The following is a 17,931-nucleotide window of genomic DNA, read 5'->3' on the forward strand; positions in this document are numbered from 1 at the left end:
ACACAGGCAACAGAAGTCTTGTGGCAAGTGAGCTTTGAGGCGTCTTTCTGTCGCATTCTTACAGGGGGTTGGGTGGCAGAAGGGATGGGAGCAGCATCTCAGCCAGTCTCAAGGTGCTTGTGAAAACTTCCCCACTCCTCTGCATTAGGAGGCAGCTAAGAGCACACGTAGGTGTTGTCAGTGCTGGCCAAGTTGGAAAACCAACCAACAAAACCCACAGCCCCTAACCATCATCAGGATGTGCTCATGGAGTCTCCATTTGAGACATCAAGCAATTTATGTAAGTACCTGAAGTCTAATTCTGGGTGTCCAAGGCTTTGTCTATACAGAGGAACTGGCTGGCACTGCTTTTGAAAACTGCATTATTCCGCAAGAGTTATTCCAGAAGAGCACTTAGGCAGACAGCCCTTTAAAGACGAATTCCTTCACAAAGTATGCTTTTATTCCAGAACGAATGCACATGCAGAGAGTGATCCTTCTGGTGCTGCTGAACAGCCCTGCAGCAGATAATGCCTCTGTAAACAACCTTCCCTCCATTATCCTTCTAGTTCGTAAAATAGTTCTCAGAGGGGTCAATGAATGCACAGAGTCTGAAAATCATTTCCCAGCCCAAAATGCTACTTTGGGCAATAAATTTCATTCCACATCTTCAAAATGTTGTGTGTTCTTTCGCTGCTCACTTGGCTTCCAGCTGGCATTGTGTAATAAACCCACATACTCATCACATTACACACCAGCCAAGAGAGTGAAGCATCCCAGAGTCTGCTCCTTCCCTCTCACAGGTTCTGCTGCTGACCAGTGCACCTCCAGCTGCAGGTGAAGCATTGCCAATGAGATACCCTGCTGTAATCTGCATTTCCTTTCCCCTGAGATCTCACACCAGTTCAGACAAGACAAGACCCAATTCAAACCATTACCATAAAAATACTAAGTATCCAGCTAATTTTTCCATCCTCATAAACCATTTTATTTCACAGTTGCAGTAGGGAAATCATGGGGTTTTTTTAGTTGTCTGGTTTTGGTTCAGATTTACATGAATTAAATGGACTACAGTTAAAAAGATAAGCTACTGCCTTCTCTGAACTTTCAAGTAGGCAATTTGCCCATTCTTAACCAGGACAGAATAATCTGATATTTGGCCTTTCAGAATATAAACCGTGAAGATTCAGCCTGGGATATGAATGTACATTTATGTTTGAATTGTTTTGGAAGAACTGTGCCTTCTGGTTTCCATAGGAATGCATTTCACTTACAGTTGGTCTCAGACTAAAACTGACACACCTGAAATCTTCCCAGAATTGCAGAATGCTTCTGGGCAAAGATGCAGGGCAGGGCATTATGCTCTCCCTTATCTAACCGGCTTTGCATTTCTCCTATTTGTATTCATTCTGGTGCTCATCTGAACAGTGAAAAAGAGAAGATGGGATCAGTCAGCTGGGGGATCAGGTTGAGAGACGGGGAAAGTGCCTCAGCAAAGTGTTGGGGTCAGTTTTGCCATTGGTGGACTCTTACCATTCCTGTAGCCAGAGGGACTTCTCCGAGACTGAACACAAATGCATGAGGTAGAATTTGCCTGGTGGCAGCTGTTCACATTGCTGCATGGCACAGGAAAAGAGAGAGAAGCAACAGGGTTTATTGCCTTAGGAGGAAGCTGAGGCAGAAAACTTGATTTAACCACACTAACTCATCAGAATGGGAGTTAAAACAAGAAAATTGCTCACGGATGCGTCTGCCATGCTGCAGAACACAGGACTGTGTGTATACTTTTCACACCAAAGATATTTTGACTCCTAATACAAACAAGCTGGAAGTACTGCAAATATTGTCTTAACTGTTATGGGCAAAAGAGTCAGTACTTCTCCAACTTATTCACACATCAGCATAGAAAATTAATCTCACAAAGCAAAGCCACTTTGTCCACAGAACATAGGAAAGCAGAGTTTTCAGTGCTACAGCTAAAAAAAGTATAATTCATGGAATGTTTCCACCCCCCCCAATACATTCCAGCTCACAGAAGCTGAGTGCTTCTGTTGTCAAGTACATTGAATAATGACTTTGAGTACACTGCTCTGTTTTATACTCAGGACAGCATTTTCATTGGCATGCTTCAGAAAGAAGAATGTATTTCAAGTTCAGCTAATAGAAATTTTTGAATTTCCAGGTCACAGCGGAATTCACTGGTCACATCAAAGAATGGCATTTTACAAGAAAAACATTTTTAAATTCACACTTGGAAGACGTTCAGCACTGGTATTCGAGAACATTTCTTCATTTAAGAAACCCAGAAGAGCCTCTGCTTGAAAGACTAATCATTTTCACAGTGTTTCCACATAGCTTATGAGCTTGGAAAAGTTAAGGCTTTCTAGTTCAGCCTCTCAGTTGGTAGCAGCTTTTCTTTTCAACCAGCCATGCTGCAGAACTGAACATGCTCTTCTTTTGGCCAGTTTTCTACTGCTGGCTTTGCTTGCTGCTTCTGCAAGTGAGTTTGTATGCAAACCACAGAAAAAAACAATCTTGCTCCATTTGTATTCCATATGTTTGCCAGGCTAGTGGCCAGAAGAGATCATAAGCAGTTTGTTTTTCAAACCCCAAAACTTGGATAGGCATCGGCTGCATCATCACACGGTTATTTTTAGCGTAGAATAATATTGAGCGTTCTCAGGAGTCGTAATTAGCTTTAAAATACTGTCTTTCCTTGATTTTGCTACACATAGAGCCTTAGTTTTCAGTAATGGTCTACCTAATAATGTTCTTCAGTCTCGCACCTTTAAATTTCAGAGATTCATTAACCTGGTTATTCCTGTTTTATCCTTTGTTCCCCTTTCCTTGGATTATCATGGTTTCTTTACCAGCCTTACTGGAAGTGTGCTATTTCTTAAACATTTCCTCTGTCTGTATCTGAAGAAAGCTTTTAATCTCTCCTCCTGGCGCTTTTGCTGAATTGGTGATGATAAGCGACATATGGGTGTCTCTGAAACTCAGTGCAGGTGCACAACTCCCCCTCAGTTCAATGTATTCCAGTACTTCCTACTGCAGTCTTCCTTCCTGTTTTGTCTGTCCTCACTGTTATTTTCCCACTGGCTTGTTAAGGCAGCACTTCCTGCTTTAATGGCCAGGCAATCCAAGACAGAGGAATAGGTCAGAGGTTCGGAGACCAAATTTCACATGGCGTCATCGTTTAACCCCAGCCAGCAACTAGGACCACGCAGCATCTCGCTCACTCCCCCCATGGCAGGATGGGGAGAGAATCAGAAGTGAGAAAACTCGTGGGTTGAGATAAACACAGTTTAATAAAAAGTAAAGCAAAAGCCACACGCACAAGCAAAGCAAAACAAGGAATTCGTTCACTGCTTCCCATCGGCAGGCAGGTGTTCAGACATCTCCAGGAAAGCAGGGCTCCATCACGCATAACAGTTACTTGGGAAGACAAATACCATCACTCTGAACATCCCCCTCTTCCTTCTTTCCCCAGCTTTATGTGCTAAGCATCACGTCACATGGCATGGAATATTACTTTGGTCAGTTGGCGTCAGCTGTCCCGGCTGTGTCCCCTCCCAACTCCTTGTGACCTCCCAGCCTACTCGCTGGTGGGGCAGTGTGAGGAGCAGAAAAGACCTTGAGAGCTTAGCAGCAATCAAAACCAGTGTGCCATTGACACTAATTCCCATCCCAAATCCAAACCGTAGCACTGTACCAGCTGCTAGTAAGAAAGTTAACACTATCCCAACTGAAACCATGACAACACGTGACCTTTGTTCTTAGGGCAATGAGTATGAGACAAGTAGGAAATCACGTGATGCTCAAATCTTTGATTTCAAAATAGTATTCAGTATTGAACTGCAGCCATGAGATGTTCCAGACTGACCAGCCACTGTTCCCCACCCCCAGCTGTCACAGTGCTAATGCAGCAAAAGCAAATTGAAGATAAGGAGCTGATGAGAATAACAACCATCTTTCATCCCAGGCATTTCTAAGGAATAACTGAGTGGCCTTGAAGGAACTCTATCTAAATTAAAAGTGTCTGCGAATCAGCTTAGGAGTCTGAACTATCTGGGTGGAGGACTTTTCTGGGTGTTGTTTCAAGAGGAATCAGCGTCTATTCGATAGGAAAAAAAAGGCAGGGAAGGAAATTCCAGACACAGCTAGAATAAGTATGCAGTATATAGTTTGTGACCAACTTTATATTAAAGTTCCTAAGGAGCAACTGCAAAAGGAGGCCTGTTGAAAAGCACACAGATTCCAGAACTGTCATCATTATGAGACTAAAAAAATGTGCAAAGCACAAAGGTTTGGAAGCTGTATTTGTCAATAGCTCAACACAACAGAAGTTGTTTCAGCTCTCGTAGAGGACCTGCTTCTGGAGAAAGGAGTAAAGTCCTCTTACCCATTCTTCTCAGGAAGATGAAAGGTTTTAGCGGAGGCAAGGGAAGGAATCTTACTGGCTTAGGGACAGAATCTGTGGAGAAAATCTGACAACAAAAAAAAAAGCAACACCAAGAAGTGTAAAGCAATCCCACTTCCACACTCCCTTTACACGAGCAACTGCCCTTAGTAATCTTTTCGGTATTGCAGGGCATGTGTGGATGCCAACAAGATCAGCTGTGTCAGCGGGAGAGAGAAAAATTCACTCAATCTATCACGTCATCTTCCATCCTTCTCCAAACACTGCATCAGTTCTCTAAGATGAGGCGCTATTTTTAGTCTTCTAGTTTGAAGCATTATGTGGAGACTGCTTCCAAACACTTTCCTTCTTATCCTTTTCAAGCTTAGCATCTTGGGTGTGGAGGTCTGAAATATGAGATACTAGCAGTCCGGACTCCCCTTCGCCTCGTTACTGAATCCAATACGTAAGGAAATATTTGCACTAATTAGGCACACACAAGAGGATATACACACAAGCAGCTTTGATGGGTTCCAGCTGTCTAGGATTGACAGATATATACACATATAGGTACACACACTCTCCTGCTTCTCGTATGGGGAGGCATAGCAAAGGCCTCCAGAACAACAAGACTGCAAAGTCTTATTAAAATAAATAATATTTTGCCTTTTCTTTCCTGTTCTATACCTGGGAAAAGTCACTGATTTGTATTTTACTGTTTGGACTTGGAGGGCTTTGCTTGTTTGATGAGGTTGGTACTTGCTAGAAGCTTGTCCATGCTTCAGTTCCTTCAAGAAAAATGAAAGGCAGAAAAACTTTGAGTAATTTACCATGTTGGTAGGATTAATGCCTTAATTCTCATGTATTCTCTTTTAAAAGTCTAGCCCACCCACAAGTGAAGCATAGCCGTTTTGTAGGGCAAAATACAGCAGCCACTAGTGCCAGCAGCACCACATTGCAGTCATGGGAAAAGGGATAAAAACATCCTCTCTTGCTGAAATGGCAGGAGGCATTTCAGGGTCATAGAAGGCAATTACAGGCTTGCAAAATAGCTATGACACCAGGGTAATGTCCTTATCTAGTAAAAAGTAACTGATGGAGCTGTTCCATAAAACATCCAACCAAGTCAGCTGTCTCTAACAGAAGCAAGTTTGGAAGATTTCTTCTCTCAAGATTTGTCAACTCCAGAAATTGCTTTGACAAAATAAACGAAGCACAACACCACTCACGTGTGTTTCAATGTGCAGATCTGGGTAAAAAAAAAAAAATGGCACTAATGTCACATGGTTACTGTGTCTCTCTAAGCCAGTTTTATAAGCAATCTCTCCCAAATACCCACTCTTGGCATAATTACTCAGTGAAATGTGTTTCCTCCTTGCCACTCCACGGTGACAAAGCAGCACTGGTAAGGGTGCTTTTTCTAACACTCTGTAATGGCAAGACCCTGGCTGTGGTGACAGAAATTGATATGCTGACAGTATGGCAGTATCTTTTTGATTATATTTAAATAGAAGCAAAGACAGGGATTGCAAAGCATAAGTGACATGGAACTTGGCAGGATTGCTCTAATAGTGTATGTGAAGAGAAAAAATACTCCAAACTCAATTTAGTTTGGTCAAGAGAAGTTGTTACTCCCACTTGTTGACAGATGTGGACAGCACAAACTTTCATTATGAAAACATGTAGAAATCAGCAAGATGCAAGCTGAGTAAATTGTATGTTAGCCGAGAAGTAGTAGTTCTCTGCAATATGAGTAAATATAAAAGAAAATTCTTGATATACTTAATTTCAGATCTTAAGGAGAATAACTTGTTCTCCTGCCAGCTTGTTTTCCAGGACTGGATTTTAACAGTACAGGCAGAACTTTTGGCTGATGACCTATTTCTTTTCCCCCTCTTCAATGTACAATACAGGAAAAAAAACCACAAAGTGGATAACAGTACACACATCGTTCTTAACTTCAATTTAAGAGAAATAGAATTCAATTTATTTCCAAAGCATTTGCAGAGAAATAAATCATCATTGCCGACTTTGAATGTTCTCACTGGCCTCTGAATCACGTTCAGCATTCCCAGCCTCATATTCAATGCAGCCTCTGTGTACATTTACCACTACCATTCCTTCCACCGATCATACTTTTTTCCATTCTACTTTGTCCAAATATCCTTCACTTTCTTTTTTCCTTCTGCCTTACTTTCTTTGCTCTCCGTGCTTGGAACATTTCCATTCTTTGTGTGACAAATAAGCATCTTTTCCTTTCTCTTAGAACACTAACAAAACCACATCTGATAAAGAACAATGAATTTCTATTAGACATTTCAAAGTAATTTGCTGCTCTGCATCCAACTACAGTGGTAATGCTCTTGTGTTAGTCTCTCATCCAGGTCATTCATGGCCCAAGATTTCAAACCAGGAATTCAATCAGGGGCTCACAACTAAACAGCCAAAGCTTAAGTGCCAGGCACCTGCAGTTCCCACTGACTGCAAAATAAACGCTTATAATGGAACATTTTGGAAAATGTCACTACCTGTCTAGGTGACTAAATATCAAATGAGGACATTTGTTTTGTAAACAGCAATCCCCATTTTTTGCTGACTTGATTATCTGTACTTGCAGCCTGTACAACACTGGCTCACCTGTCTCAATTTCGATTACAAGTTTTCCCTTGTTCTACACAAGGCCTGACATACTGACACGATCCCTGACAACGAGTTATCACCGCCAGTTGTTTAATCTTGGAACTGAAGTAGCACATTACTTCAGCAGTAAATGAATGAATGAATTGTGAGAACGGCCTGTCTGCTGACCCATGAAAACAATTTAGCTTTCTTTCAGACTGACAAGATTTAAATCTTTGGAGACTCGGATTTTCATCTGCTTTTATTTCCAAAATGAATCAAATTACACAGATGTGCGAGCTGGGACCAAGTTTCTAAATATGACACCCCTTCCCTCCCAGTAACGTTAAAAATACAAGATTCTTCACAATATTTAAGCACTTGGTGCATAACTGCATAAGTCAAAGTTAAGTATCATTTTCCCTGCACCACATTCTTCACTTACAACTTCTTTTCTAAAGGAAATGTCCACTCTATCTTGGCTAGAGAGTACAATATAGACAGCAAGTGTTGCCTGTGGAATGATGGGCTGCAATGAGCGGAAATCCCTAAACAACAAGGGAAGTGTAGAAGATGCCTGTGGGACATGGGATTGAAATTAGCAAGATCAAACTTAGAAAATGAGAAGACCGCTGATGACTTGGAGGAATTTTTTCTAAAAGGTTAAGGAAAAACTCCTTTTCAATGTCATCTGACAAATTGATCAAAAACCCCCAAACTTAACAAACTTGTCACTAACAGGAGCAAGATGAAGAGGTCAGCAATGGATACTTTTAATGAAAGCCTTAGGTTCTGCAACACATCCACTTGCTGGCCACACATCTTTGTGAACACATTTTTATCTTACATTCTTGTACAGAGTGCTTACAGGTCTTCTTTGGGCTGCTTGTCATCTTGAAGGAATCTGGGGAAGGGAGGCAGAATGAAAAACACAGTTCATAAGTTTTGAATCCGAGACTTAGAACCAAGTTTATGCAGAGAGAGCACCCTCCGTAAGGCTCATTTTGCTTGGGCATTCATTGCAAATTCAAAATTTGTATTTTCAGGGTTCTTGTTTTCCTTGTGAACTAATGAAGATCCTGCTTTACTGCTGTTGAATACACTGACGCCATCTAGCTATTTATATGACAACTGTTGAGCCATCAAGACCACCTTCTACCTGGTCCTACTATGTCTCATATTTGCATCCCTTGCTACCTCAGGGAACAATGCAAAATTAAGACAGGAAAACAAAACAACCGGATCTTTTATTTACTTTCACAGCCGTGATAGGAATAGGTTCTAAATCTCCTGCATGTCCCTGAATAGCTTTTACTCCAGGCTAATTCAGGCCATGGCAGTCATGAGCAATCATCTGCATTCCCCAAAAGCCTGGAGAGCTGCCTCATCTGCATATGAGCTTGCAGCAGATACCCAGGACGTTTTTGGGCCACACAGTCTATTCTCATGCCACTGCAGACACCACATCATCTAAAGCCCACATTATTTCCGATTTTTGCCTTCGATAAAAGGTCATCCACAGGCATAACACGAAGAATCAGTTTAAAGTACAACCTATAGATCAAAGCGTCCTGGGGAGAAAAATGACCACCTGGTTTGGATGTGAAACTCCTGTTTAGATTAGCAGGGACTAGGGAGAACTGCTTACACCAGTGTCCTTCCAACTCTCCCTTTGGTGACAGCAAGTTGTTCATCTTGAATTTTTCCAGTTCCAGCTGGGAATAGTACCAGTTAGTGTAGCTTCTTAGGGTTGGTAGTGTGCCTAAGTGGAGAGAAAGAAGGAATGCTGAAAGAATACAGAAGAGAAAAGAATACTTAGGACTTTTCTCCCATCTTCGTAGTGGGCTGTACACACTAAGCTTCATGTTTTCTTGTGATGCGGTGTCACTTGTTTGTATGGACAAAGCATAGTTGATGTTCATCGAAGGCATGAGATAAAATAAGCTTAGAAGGGGACTTAGAATGCAGGCCCTGTTTGTCCTCCCGTATAAACAACTCCCAAAGGCCAAGCATCTTGTGTCCAGCAGCTGCCAGCTGTGGAACGTTACAACAGAGGATAAGGAACCAACCAATACCAAGTGATCCTTTCCCTGGTATAGCCTCCCTGCATCTGCTACTTGGGAATCTACAGACCGGAGGTTTAATACTTCATCGTTTCCTGGAAAGGACATCTTAAGTGACCCACAGAAACAGATGGCTGTGGGAGTAGGACACAAAGAGAAGAATGGAAAGACTAATGTGGAAACAAGCAAGGAGTAGGCAGGTAGTAGGAAGAGAACAAAATAGAGCCTAATAGAAGCTTTCACTGCTGCGTGGACTGCACGTGTTCTCTGAACCTTCGGTCTCCCGGTCACCAAGGACAGCCTCGTGCAAACTCCGTCAGGAAGCGATGGATTCTATCCAGAGCATGTGAGTGGCAGAACTGTCTGTATATTTGCTTAAACTCTGTAAGGTGAACAGTGTGGCAAGAATGGTGAGCAATGATTGGAAAACCTTTTCAGAGGCCTGGGAACTTTGTATACAACATCATGGCCTCAGATCTACTTTCTCTGCTTCTCAGAGCAGAGGACACATTTTACACATTAGTTCACATAAGAAAGGCCCAAGTAAACAAAAGTAATGTGTGAAATGTAAGTGTGTGAATTCAGGGAAGGAGGGCAGAAACAGAGTTTGAAAGACAAGGGATAACTCAATTTGCAGCCTACAGCTTGCACCAGTCGCATTTCCTGACAGGAACAAAGCCACTCTCACCTATTATCCATTCTGAAATTGCATTGCAAAGCTGTGTCTTGGACTCATCAGTACCAAAACATGACCTTGGGAGACCAGAACAGAATCAGAAATACAAGGCTTAACTCAGCAGCGAAGAGGAAAAATGTAGGGTTGAAGGAAAGAAAAATGACACCTCTATATACTTTTTAGTTAAGAGATCATGGACACACTGTTCTTTTCAATAACAAAGTCTACATTTCAGCCAAAGGAATGGCTGCAGCTTTGAAAAGCCAGTAATTGAGAAGTGCACTGTTTAGCAAAAAAAAGGATGAAAACATTTCTCCATCCCCCTTTCTTTAAAGAAGGTCATGTTAACAAAAGTGAAAAATCAGATAGTTAGTGTAGATATTTAGAACTTTCAGGAGACAATAAAAACTGCTGCGAAAAATGGCAGAAAATTAAGAACCCAGGAATAAGAAAGGAACTAAAAGCAAGAAGGCAGAGGTGAATTAGGCAAAGGCATATTCCTTGGGTGAAAGATAGAGGGCAGACGTGAGTGACTAGAAAGCAAAACCATGATTTTCTCCCGGTTTCTTATTTTAAAATCTTACGTTATTAAGAGCTTTCCTATCCAGAAAACAAAGGCCTGAACTTTCCTGGTTATCACTTGGTGATTCAATGCAGGGACACCATCCATGATACCTCACTATCTGCAAAAGTTACAGTACAACTGGTGGTTGGATATTAAGATTCCAGCAAGAATCAATTAATAGATGCCTGTACAGCACTCTGAAAATCTGTATTTATAGGATAAGTATTAGTTTCATATTACTCCCGTGGGGATGGATTTCTCCATCTCATTTCACTGTCCTTGTGTTTTCTTTGTGTAGATATAAATACTTTAATGGGGGCCTCCTGGTGGTGGAATTTAAAACAGTCAACCAGGAGGAAAGCATAATTCTTTGCAATGTGGTGGAACAGCTGTTTTTCTGTCTCTTGAGTTGTCTATATTGAAAAGAAGAAACAAATAGAGAAAAAGAGGTGTTTGCTTTGTTGATAAAATATAGGCGAGATGTTGTAATATCTAGGATACTAGAAGAAGGGACATAGAATCATAGTTAACTGCAGAGCACTGAGATGACAGGAATTATTTCACTGCTGAAGAAATTAATTGGGCATGGAATTAACTTCAATATGCCCCCAAAAAATTTATTTTATAAGCTTTAAACTCAGTCTCATTTAGCCCACCAGTCAATGTAGCAAGTTTCAAGCAGCAATAATTACAATAAATGTTCTCTTTGACATCAGAATAAGCCTAAAGTAAGTCTACTGAATTCACCAGTCAGTGGGGTTTCCCTATAATTATTGCTATAACGAAGAACAATAATAATCCCTCAGTCTATATGAAAAAAAGGCAAGAGAAACACTATGGAGTTAAAAGTGGCTCTGAGACCATCTAAGCTATAGATTCTGTATCGCTTGTGAACTGAAAAAGCTGAGGAAGATGCTCCAAATTAGGCTACCAAGAACAGCTTGGGTTTATTTGAAAATTTCCACATTGCCATGTGCTACAGCCCTATCTTCGTCCTGTCACTCTCTCAGCCTTCCACCAGCGTTCCCAAAGATGTCTTCATAAAAAGGTACACAGTTTCCTTACACGGTGACTGCAATATGCAGGTTCCTCACTGTTTAATGAGCTCTTCCAGATCCTAACTGATACCTCTAGTTATTGTACCAGGAGAGAGAGCGTGTGCTAGGTGTTCACTTCCCCGCGGAGTGACAGGCACAGAAGGACACACAGGGCTACACCATAATGCTTTTAACATCACTTAAAATCATAACTTGAAACTACCCGCTGGCAGGAGAACAATGCCATACATTGAGAGGCAATGCCAGAAACAGCAATGGTTGGCTCGTCTCAGTATCTACCTGATGTAAGTGGGGAAATAACCTCCAAAAGCTACTGCCAGAGTAGCCTGGGAGGTTGGTGCAGTGAGGAAATTCCACAGCATTTTCCCAGGAAATGGAGTCTGGCAAGAAATGAAATTCAGTAAAGCCACACAAAGGAAGAAAGATTCCTGAAGCAAATCACACCGAAAAGCAGACACTGGACCTCTTTCTCTCACCCTCAAACTTCTGGAGAAGCTTTCTGAACGCTCATTCACGAGCCCTACCAGCTGTGAAACTATTCACGTACGTATTAGCATCCGTGCACACGGGTGCCGGTCGGGCACACAGACGTATGCATTCACCTCACACGCCAAGGCAGTGGGACGGGCTGCCAGGCTTTTTCTGAGTCTCTGCCTTGGAGAAAGAGGCTCTCGGAGATTCTCTCTGCCAAAGAATCACTGAGAGACAGTGAGACAGTTTAGTTTTACAATAATTATACTGTATTACTACAATACCTCATCCTGTTTAGTGCAAGGAGAACTCAAGCGCACTACTGTGCTGAAATATTCAGGTTTTCCTTCTAGGAAGGTGAACATCACTACCCCTGCGTTAGTGGCGGGGCATGTCCTGACCAGAGCTTCTTAACATCTGTTTTGCCCCCCTCAATAACAACCCCCTGAAGTATTTATAAAGGAAATGTATGTGCCTTTTTGTCTCTGAGCATCTCAGGGAGATGCTTCTGCCATCTGCAGCTCTTGTGGTCTGAGAATTGGTTTGGAAACTCAGAATTTTTCAATGCATTTAAAAACTGGAAAAAAAAAAAAAAAAAGGGAACTGAGTGTGAAGAACTCAGTTCCTCGCTGTCCTTTATGGTGTTTGACTCTTGTAAGCACCTACATTAGCTACAGCTTTTTTCAGTTCAGAATTGTAGTTCTACATTCTCCCAGCCTTTCTTCTGAGGTCCTTGCCCTAATTTCACTCTGGCCCTTCTTCTTTTCATCTTTCTTATCCAATATATGCACGCACAGATATGGGTGTTAAAAGCCGATAGGAGCCACAACTACTTCACAAAGGCCTTGTTCAGAACTGCAAGTTTTTATTCTACTTTTAAGGATGTTGTGGGTTTTTTTTTCTCGCACTGTAATCCCTTCGCTTATAAAAGAAAATCACTAATTTCCAGTGCACAGACTCTAGTACACGGGGTCAGAAGGCCACTGTTTTTACAGCATGTGTCCTGCAAGAATCAGATATGGCTTAACTAGACTACCAGAAGATCCTGCAGCACCAGAGATTTTTCTTGTCTGTAGTCACCAGGTTGGTAGTGTGGTATCTTTCCAGTTCTCATTCCAAGTGAGCAATTTTCCAGTTCACTTCAGGCAGGGTGCCAGTCTGAGAATGTGAGACTGTTAAAGAACTTTTTTGTGGAGTATTAATGCATGTACAAACCAAATTAAAAGGCTGGTGATTCTCTTATTTTCTCCTCTTTTTCGTGGCACTTCTTTTTCTGTGCCCCCTTTTTTCCTCCCTTTTCTTTCTTGTTCCCCTTTACCTAAAATCAGCATCCTAATATCTCATTATTCTGAAATTTTCAGGAAAGCCTCGCAAAGTCCTCCACAGAAGCTTTTCTAACAATGAAGCAACCAATTGCAGATCACCAAGTTCTAACAGATTGGAGAATTATTTTAAAATTTACAAAAGGAGTGGTATTTTGCCTCTGCATTATGAAACATACATTATGAAAAATACGTACCCCCACCGTTCATTCAAAATACTCTCCAAACCAACTACTGAAGCCACCCCTCATGGAACACAAGCCAGTGAGTACCACAGTAAAACTAAATTTATTCCACCACGTGCTGAGAAGGGAGGACTTTGTAACACGCGGAGAAGACCAGGCCAGCGGGACTGCTCCAGGGGACAGCTTATGGAAGAGCCGCCAGCTCTTCTCTCCTCTCTCCGGCTTCTAACCCACCATTCCCTCAACTCCTGCAGTCCGGGACCCCAGACCTTCTCCGCTTCTTCCCCCACGTTTCCAAGCAAGGAGGGAATTCTCTGCCTAATGGAGCTTCGCTGTTTATCTGGAAAAAAAAAACAACCAACCAATCAAAAAAACCAAACAATTAAAAGGACCCTTCCAACCAATTCAACCATTTAGGGCAGAAAAAAATCGCAAGTCTGACGCGGCCCGACCACGGGAAGAGCCGTATCATCTCAGCGCCAGCCCCTCCGCGCTCCCCCCTCTTCGTTGGCGGCCAGCGGAGGGGCTCGAGGGCCGGAGCGGGGCCCCAGGCCCCTCAGCCGGACCCTCCGGCGGGGCCTCCCTCGCCTCGGAGCATCCCTCAGGGCCGGGCCCAGCCGGCAGCCCCGTCCCGCCGCCCAGGCCCGAGGGGCGGAGCGGCGCGGAGCCCCGCCGTTGCCATGGCAACGCGGCAGCCGCAAACCGCTCCCGGGACAGGCGGCGGCGCAACCCCTCCACCACCACCACCCCACCCCCCCACACGCCATTTAACGCTCTCCGAAGAGAGCGTGTGAGGAGAGCGGGTCTGGTTTTAGGTGGATCTCCCGGAAAACGGGCCGCCGGAGGAAACCCCGTCCCCGCCGCCACGGTCTCTACTTCTGGCCTACGGCACCGGCCCGGCCGCCTCCCCGTCGTCCCCCGGCCCGGCCGGCAGCGCGCCATGCCGCTCTTCGGGAGCACCTTCAGCCCGAAGAAGACCCCCCCCAGGAAATGCGCCTCTCTCTCCAACTTGCACTTGGTGAGTGCCGGCGCCCCGGGCTTGTGGTGGGAAGGGTCGCTGGGCGAGCAGGAGTGGTCCGGTGTATGCCCTGAGCGCCACAGCCCTTACAAGAGCTCCTTTACTGTGCCTCTTTCCTCACCGGCCACCAGACACGAATTCCCACAGCATTCTCCTGGAGAAACTGGCTGCCGGAGAAACATGGCTTGGATGGGCATACACTTGGCTGGGTAAAAAAAAAAAAAAAAAGTGGCTGGATGGCCAGGCCCAAAGAGTTGTGGTGAATGGAGTTAAATCTAGTTGGTGGCCGGTCACCAGTGGTGTTCCCCAGGGCTCAGTATTGGGGCCAGTTCTGTTTAATATCTTTATCAACGACCTGGACGAGGGCATCGAGTGCACCCTCAGTAAGTTTGCGCCAAGCTGGGTGGGAGTGTTGGTCTGCTTCACAGTAGGAAGGCTCTACAGAGGGATCTGGACGGGCCAAGGCCAACGGGATGAGGTTCAACAAGGCCAAGCGCTGGGTCCTGCACTTGGGTCACAGCAACCCCATGCAGCGCTACAGGCTTGGGAAGAGTGGCTGGAAAGCTGCCCAGCGGAGAAGGACCTGGGGATGTTAGTCCACAGTCAGCTGTATATGAGCCAGCAGTGTGCCCAGGTGGCCGGGAAGGCCAACAGCATCCTGGCTTGCATCAGGAGTAGTGTGGCCAGAAGGGCTACAGAAGTGATTGTCCCCCTGTACTCAGCACCGATGAGGCCTCACCTCGAGTACTGTGTCCAGTTTTGGGCCCCTCACTACAAGAAAGACATTGAGGTGCTGGAGCATGTCCAGAGAAGGGCAACGAAGCTGGTGAGGATCTGGAGCACAAGTTTTATGAGAAGCAGCTGAGGGAGCTGGGGCTGTTTAGCCTGGAGAAAAGGAGGCTGAGGGGAGAGACATTATCGCTTTCTGCAACTACCTGAAAGGAGGTTGCAGCCAGGTGAGGGTCAGTCTCTTCTCCCAAGTAATGATACGCAAGAGGAAATGGCCTCAAGTAGCGCCAGGGGAGGTTTAGATCAAGTATTAGGAAAAATTTCTTCATGGAAAGGGTTATGAAACATTGGAACAGGCTGCCCAGGGAAGTGGTTGAATCAACATCCCTGCAGGTATTAAAAGATGAGTAGATGTGGTGCTGAGGGACGTGGTTTAGTGGTTGGTTTTGTCAGTGTTCGGTTAATGGTTACACTTGATGATCTTAAAGGTCCCTTCCAACCTAGACAATTCTATGATTCCCTGAAGGTAAAAATGGAATACCTCAGGGAAGGATCGTCGTCACCCCACCTGCAGCCCAGAACTGTTTCACCTGAAACTTCTCACCAATGGTCTTTGAGCCCATGGAGGTGAGTATATGTTTAGGCAAAAGAAAGTGCAGGCACTGTAGTGAGAGGAGCCAGTCCTCTATTGCATCAGTACATGGCTAAAATTAGGGTTTCAGGCTCCAGGGCCAGTCAGACCAGCAGCTTCCACTGGAATGCCAGTCAGCCCCTGCTCTCCCATTTCTTACTGGCTTTGGATTTCTGACCAACGCTAAGTGTGATCTCCTCCCTGCAGCTGGATAGATCGACCCGTGAGATTGAGCTGGGCCTGGAGTACGGCATCCCCACCATGAACCTCGCTGGCCAGAGCCTGAAGTTTGAAAACGGCCAGTGGGTGGCAGGTAGAGTGCAGCTCAGCTTGCTTTGATCTGGAATAGCCACGGTTGGCTGACGGTCCCTATTTTGACCTCTTTCCCTTCTTTCCTTCCAGAATCAGGAAGCTTCACGGGGGATCGCAGGGAAATGCAGCGCTTGCGCAAGCGAAACCAGCAGCTAGAGGAAGAAAACAACCTCCTTCGGCTGAAAGTGGACATTCTGCTGGACATGGTGAGTCTTTGCCCAACTGCCACCTGCCCGTAGCAGCGGGAATGCCCAAGCGAAGGGTGCTGGGACCGCCAAAGCAACCCCTTCTCGCTTTACCCTGCTCTTTCCACTTTACCCTGCTCCACCAGACAAGTGTAACGGTAACGTGACTGTGGGAGTAAAGTCTGAGCTTCTCTGCGAGAAGAGGGGAAGGTTCCCCCCACAGCAGAGCTGGGCTTTCGTGAACACTGTGGCTGGTTAGAGAGGAGCCCCTGCAAGTGCCGTGTCTCCTCTTTCCCTTTCTGCATGAAATACAGCATTTTTCTTGCCCCTCTGCCCTAACTGTGAAACCGAGTTACAGCTACCCTTTCCGGTCACGGAAGATTAAAGCTTCCATCTGCTGTCACAAGTGGTGTCACTTTTATTCTATGCATAAACCTATGGATGAAAGGATTCCCAAGCCCTAAATAATCTGAAATTCAACCTTACCCAGAGATCGCAGCTTTTGTGCTTAAAACCTGGAGGCATTTTCAGTGAAACGGAATAGAGGTGTATTCTCAGTCTGTCAAGTGATTTAGCCTTTACATCAGTCAAAAAAACACTTACTTGTTCCTTCCTCGTGCTCTTCCTGTGTTTTAGAAATGACAAGGGGCTTTTGTGGCTTAGCAGGAGTCCCAGCTGCTCTCTGGGTTTTCCAGGTGAGCTCAGGGAAGTGCGAAAGCTCGTCTTCCCCTTCGCTCAAACGGGAATAAATTCCCTCACACGGGTGCGGGCCCCTGGCCGTAAATCTCGGCAAACCCTCTGGAAGGGTTGCACTGTGAACTCGGAAAAAAGCTTCCATGGCACAAGTGTCGCGACACGAGGTGCTTCTCCAGAGAGAGAGCCATCCCTGATCCCTCTCAGGGACTTTCCTGTCCTGCTGGAGGTGTGCAACAGGCTGCGAGGCCATAGGCCTGGCGTTGGCCCGGCAGCCGTGGCACACAGGGGGTAGCTCACTCTTGTTGTCTCTCGCTGTTGCGTTGCAGCTCTCCGAGACCACAGCTGAGTCCCACCTGATGGAGAAGGAGCTGGAGGAACTGAAGAGCCACAGCCGGAGGAGGAAGTGAAGAAGCAGCGGTGGACGGAGGACAGGGAGGGCGAGGAGGCCGGCTGTGAGCCCCCTCGCCCTGTTGGTACCATGTGTAGGTACTTCGTTCCACGGGACCACTAGGATCGAGGTGCCTCCAGCATTGTGCGGTGCTGCAGGTTGGGCACCCCAGCGAGTCACGCCACCACGCTGCTCGTTAACGCTGCTGCCACACTGCTCATTAACGCTCGCCTTCGTTCTCTTGGCCTCGCTGCCTTTCCTTCATCCCAGCCCGGCAGTTGGAACCCCCTTTCCTAAGGTGGCCTGACAGCAGGTGGTGGGAAAGGTACACCTCCGGGGGGTCCCCTCCCTGCCTGCTGTGCTTCAAAGCGCAGGGAGACTCCTGACCCCCCCATCCCCCCAAATCCCTCCCCTCAGTGGAGCCAGGGGGCTCATATGAGCTTCACTGCTGCCTTTGGCCAGCAGGGTGTAAGGGTCGCTTCTTCTCAAGGGTTTTGCATACTTTACATTAAAAAAAAATTTACATTTAAAACCCGGTTCTACGGGTGTTTGTTATGGGTGGGGTCGTGCTGCGAGATGGGGGGGAATCGAGGGAACCAGGGCCGGTGAGCGCCCCTTGGAAGGGGGGGGGG

The 17,931-nt window shown here is 45.3% G+C and overlaps 1 protein-coding gene across 1 annotated transcript; it reads left to right on the forward strand.

Annotated features, from left to right (window-relative positions):
• The first annotated feature begins 14,125 nt into the window (after positions 1-14,125).
• Positions 14,126-17,827, forward strand: CBY1 (chibby 1, beta catenin antagonist). The gene is made up of 4 exons (XM_074144203.1): positions 14,126-14,358; positions 15,926-16,031; positions 16,121-16,236; positions 17,238-17,827. The coding sequence occupies exons 1-4, from the start codon at positions 14,281-14,283 to the stop codon at positions 17,316-17,318; spliced, it is 381 nt and encodes a 126-aa protein (XP_074000304.1). The 5' UTR covers positions 14,126-14,280; the 3' UTR covers positions 17,319-17,827.
• The last annotated feature ends 104 nt before the right edge of the window (positions 17,828-17,931 follow it).

The sequence above is a fragment of the Numenius arquata genome, chromosome 2, assembly GCF_964106895.1.
Source record: "Numenius arquata chromosome 2, bNumArq3.hap1.1, whole genome shotgun sequence".
Lineage (NCBI taxonomy): Eukaryota > Metazoa > Chordata > Aves > Charadriiformes > Scolopacidae > Numenius > Numenius arquata.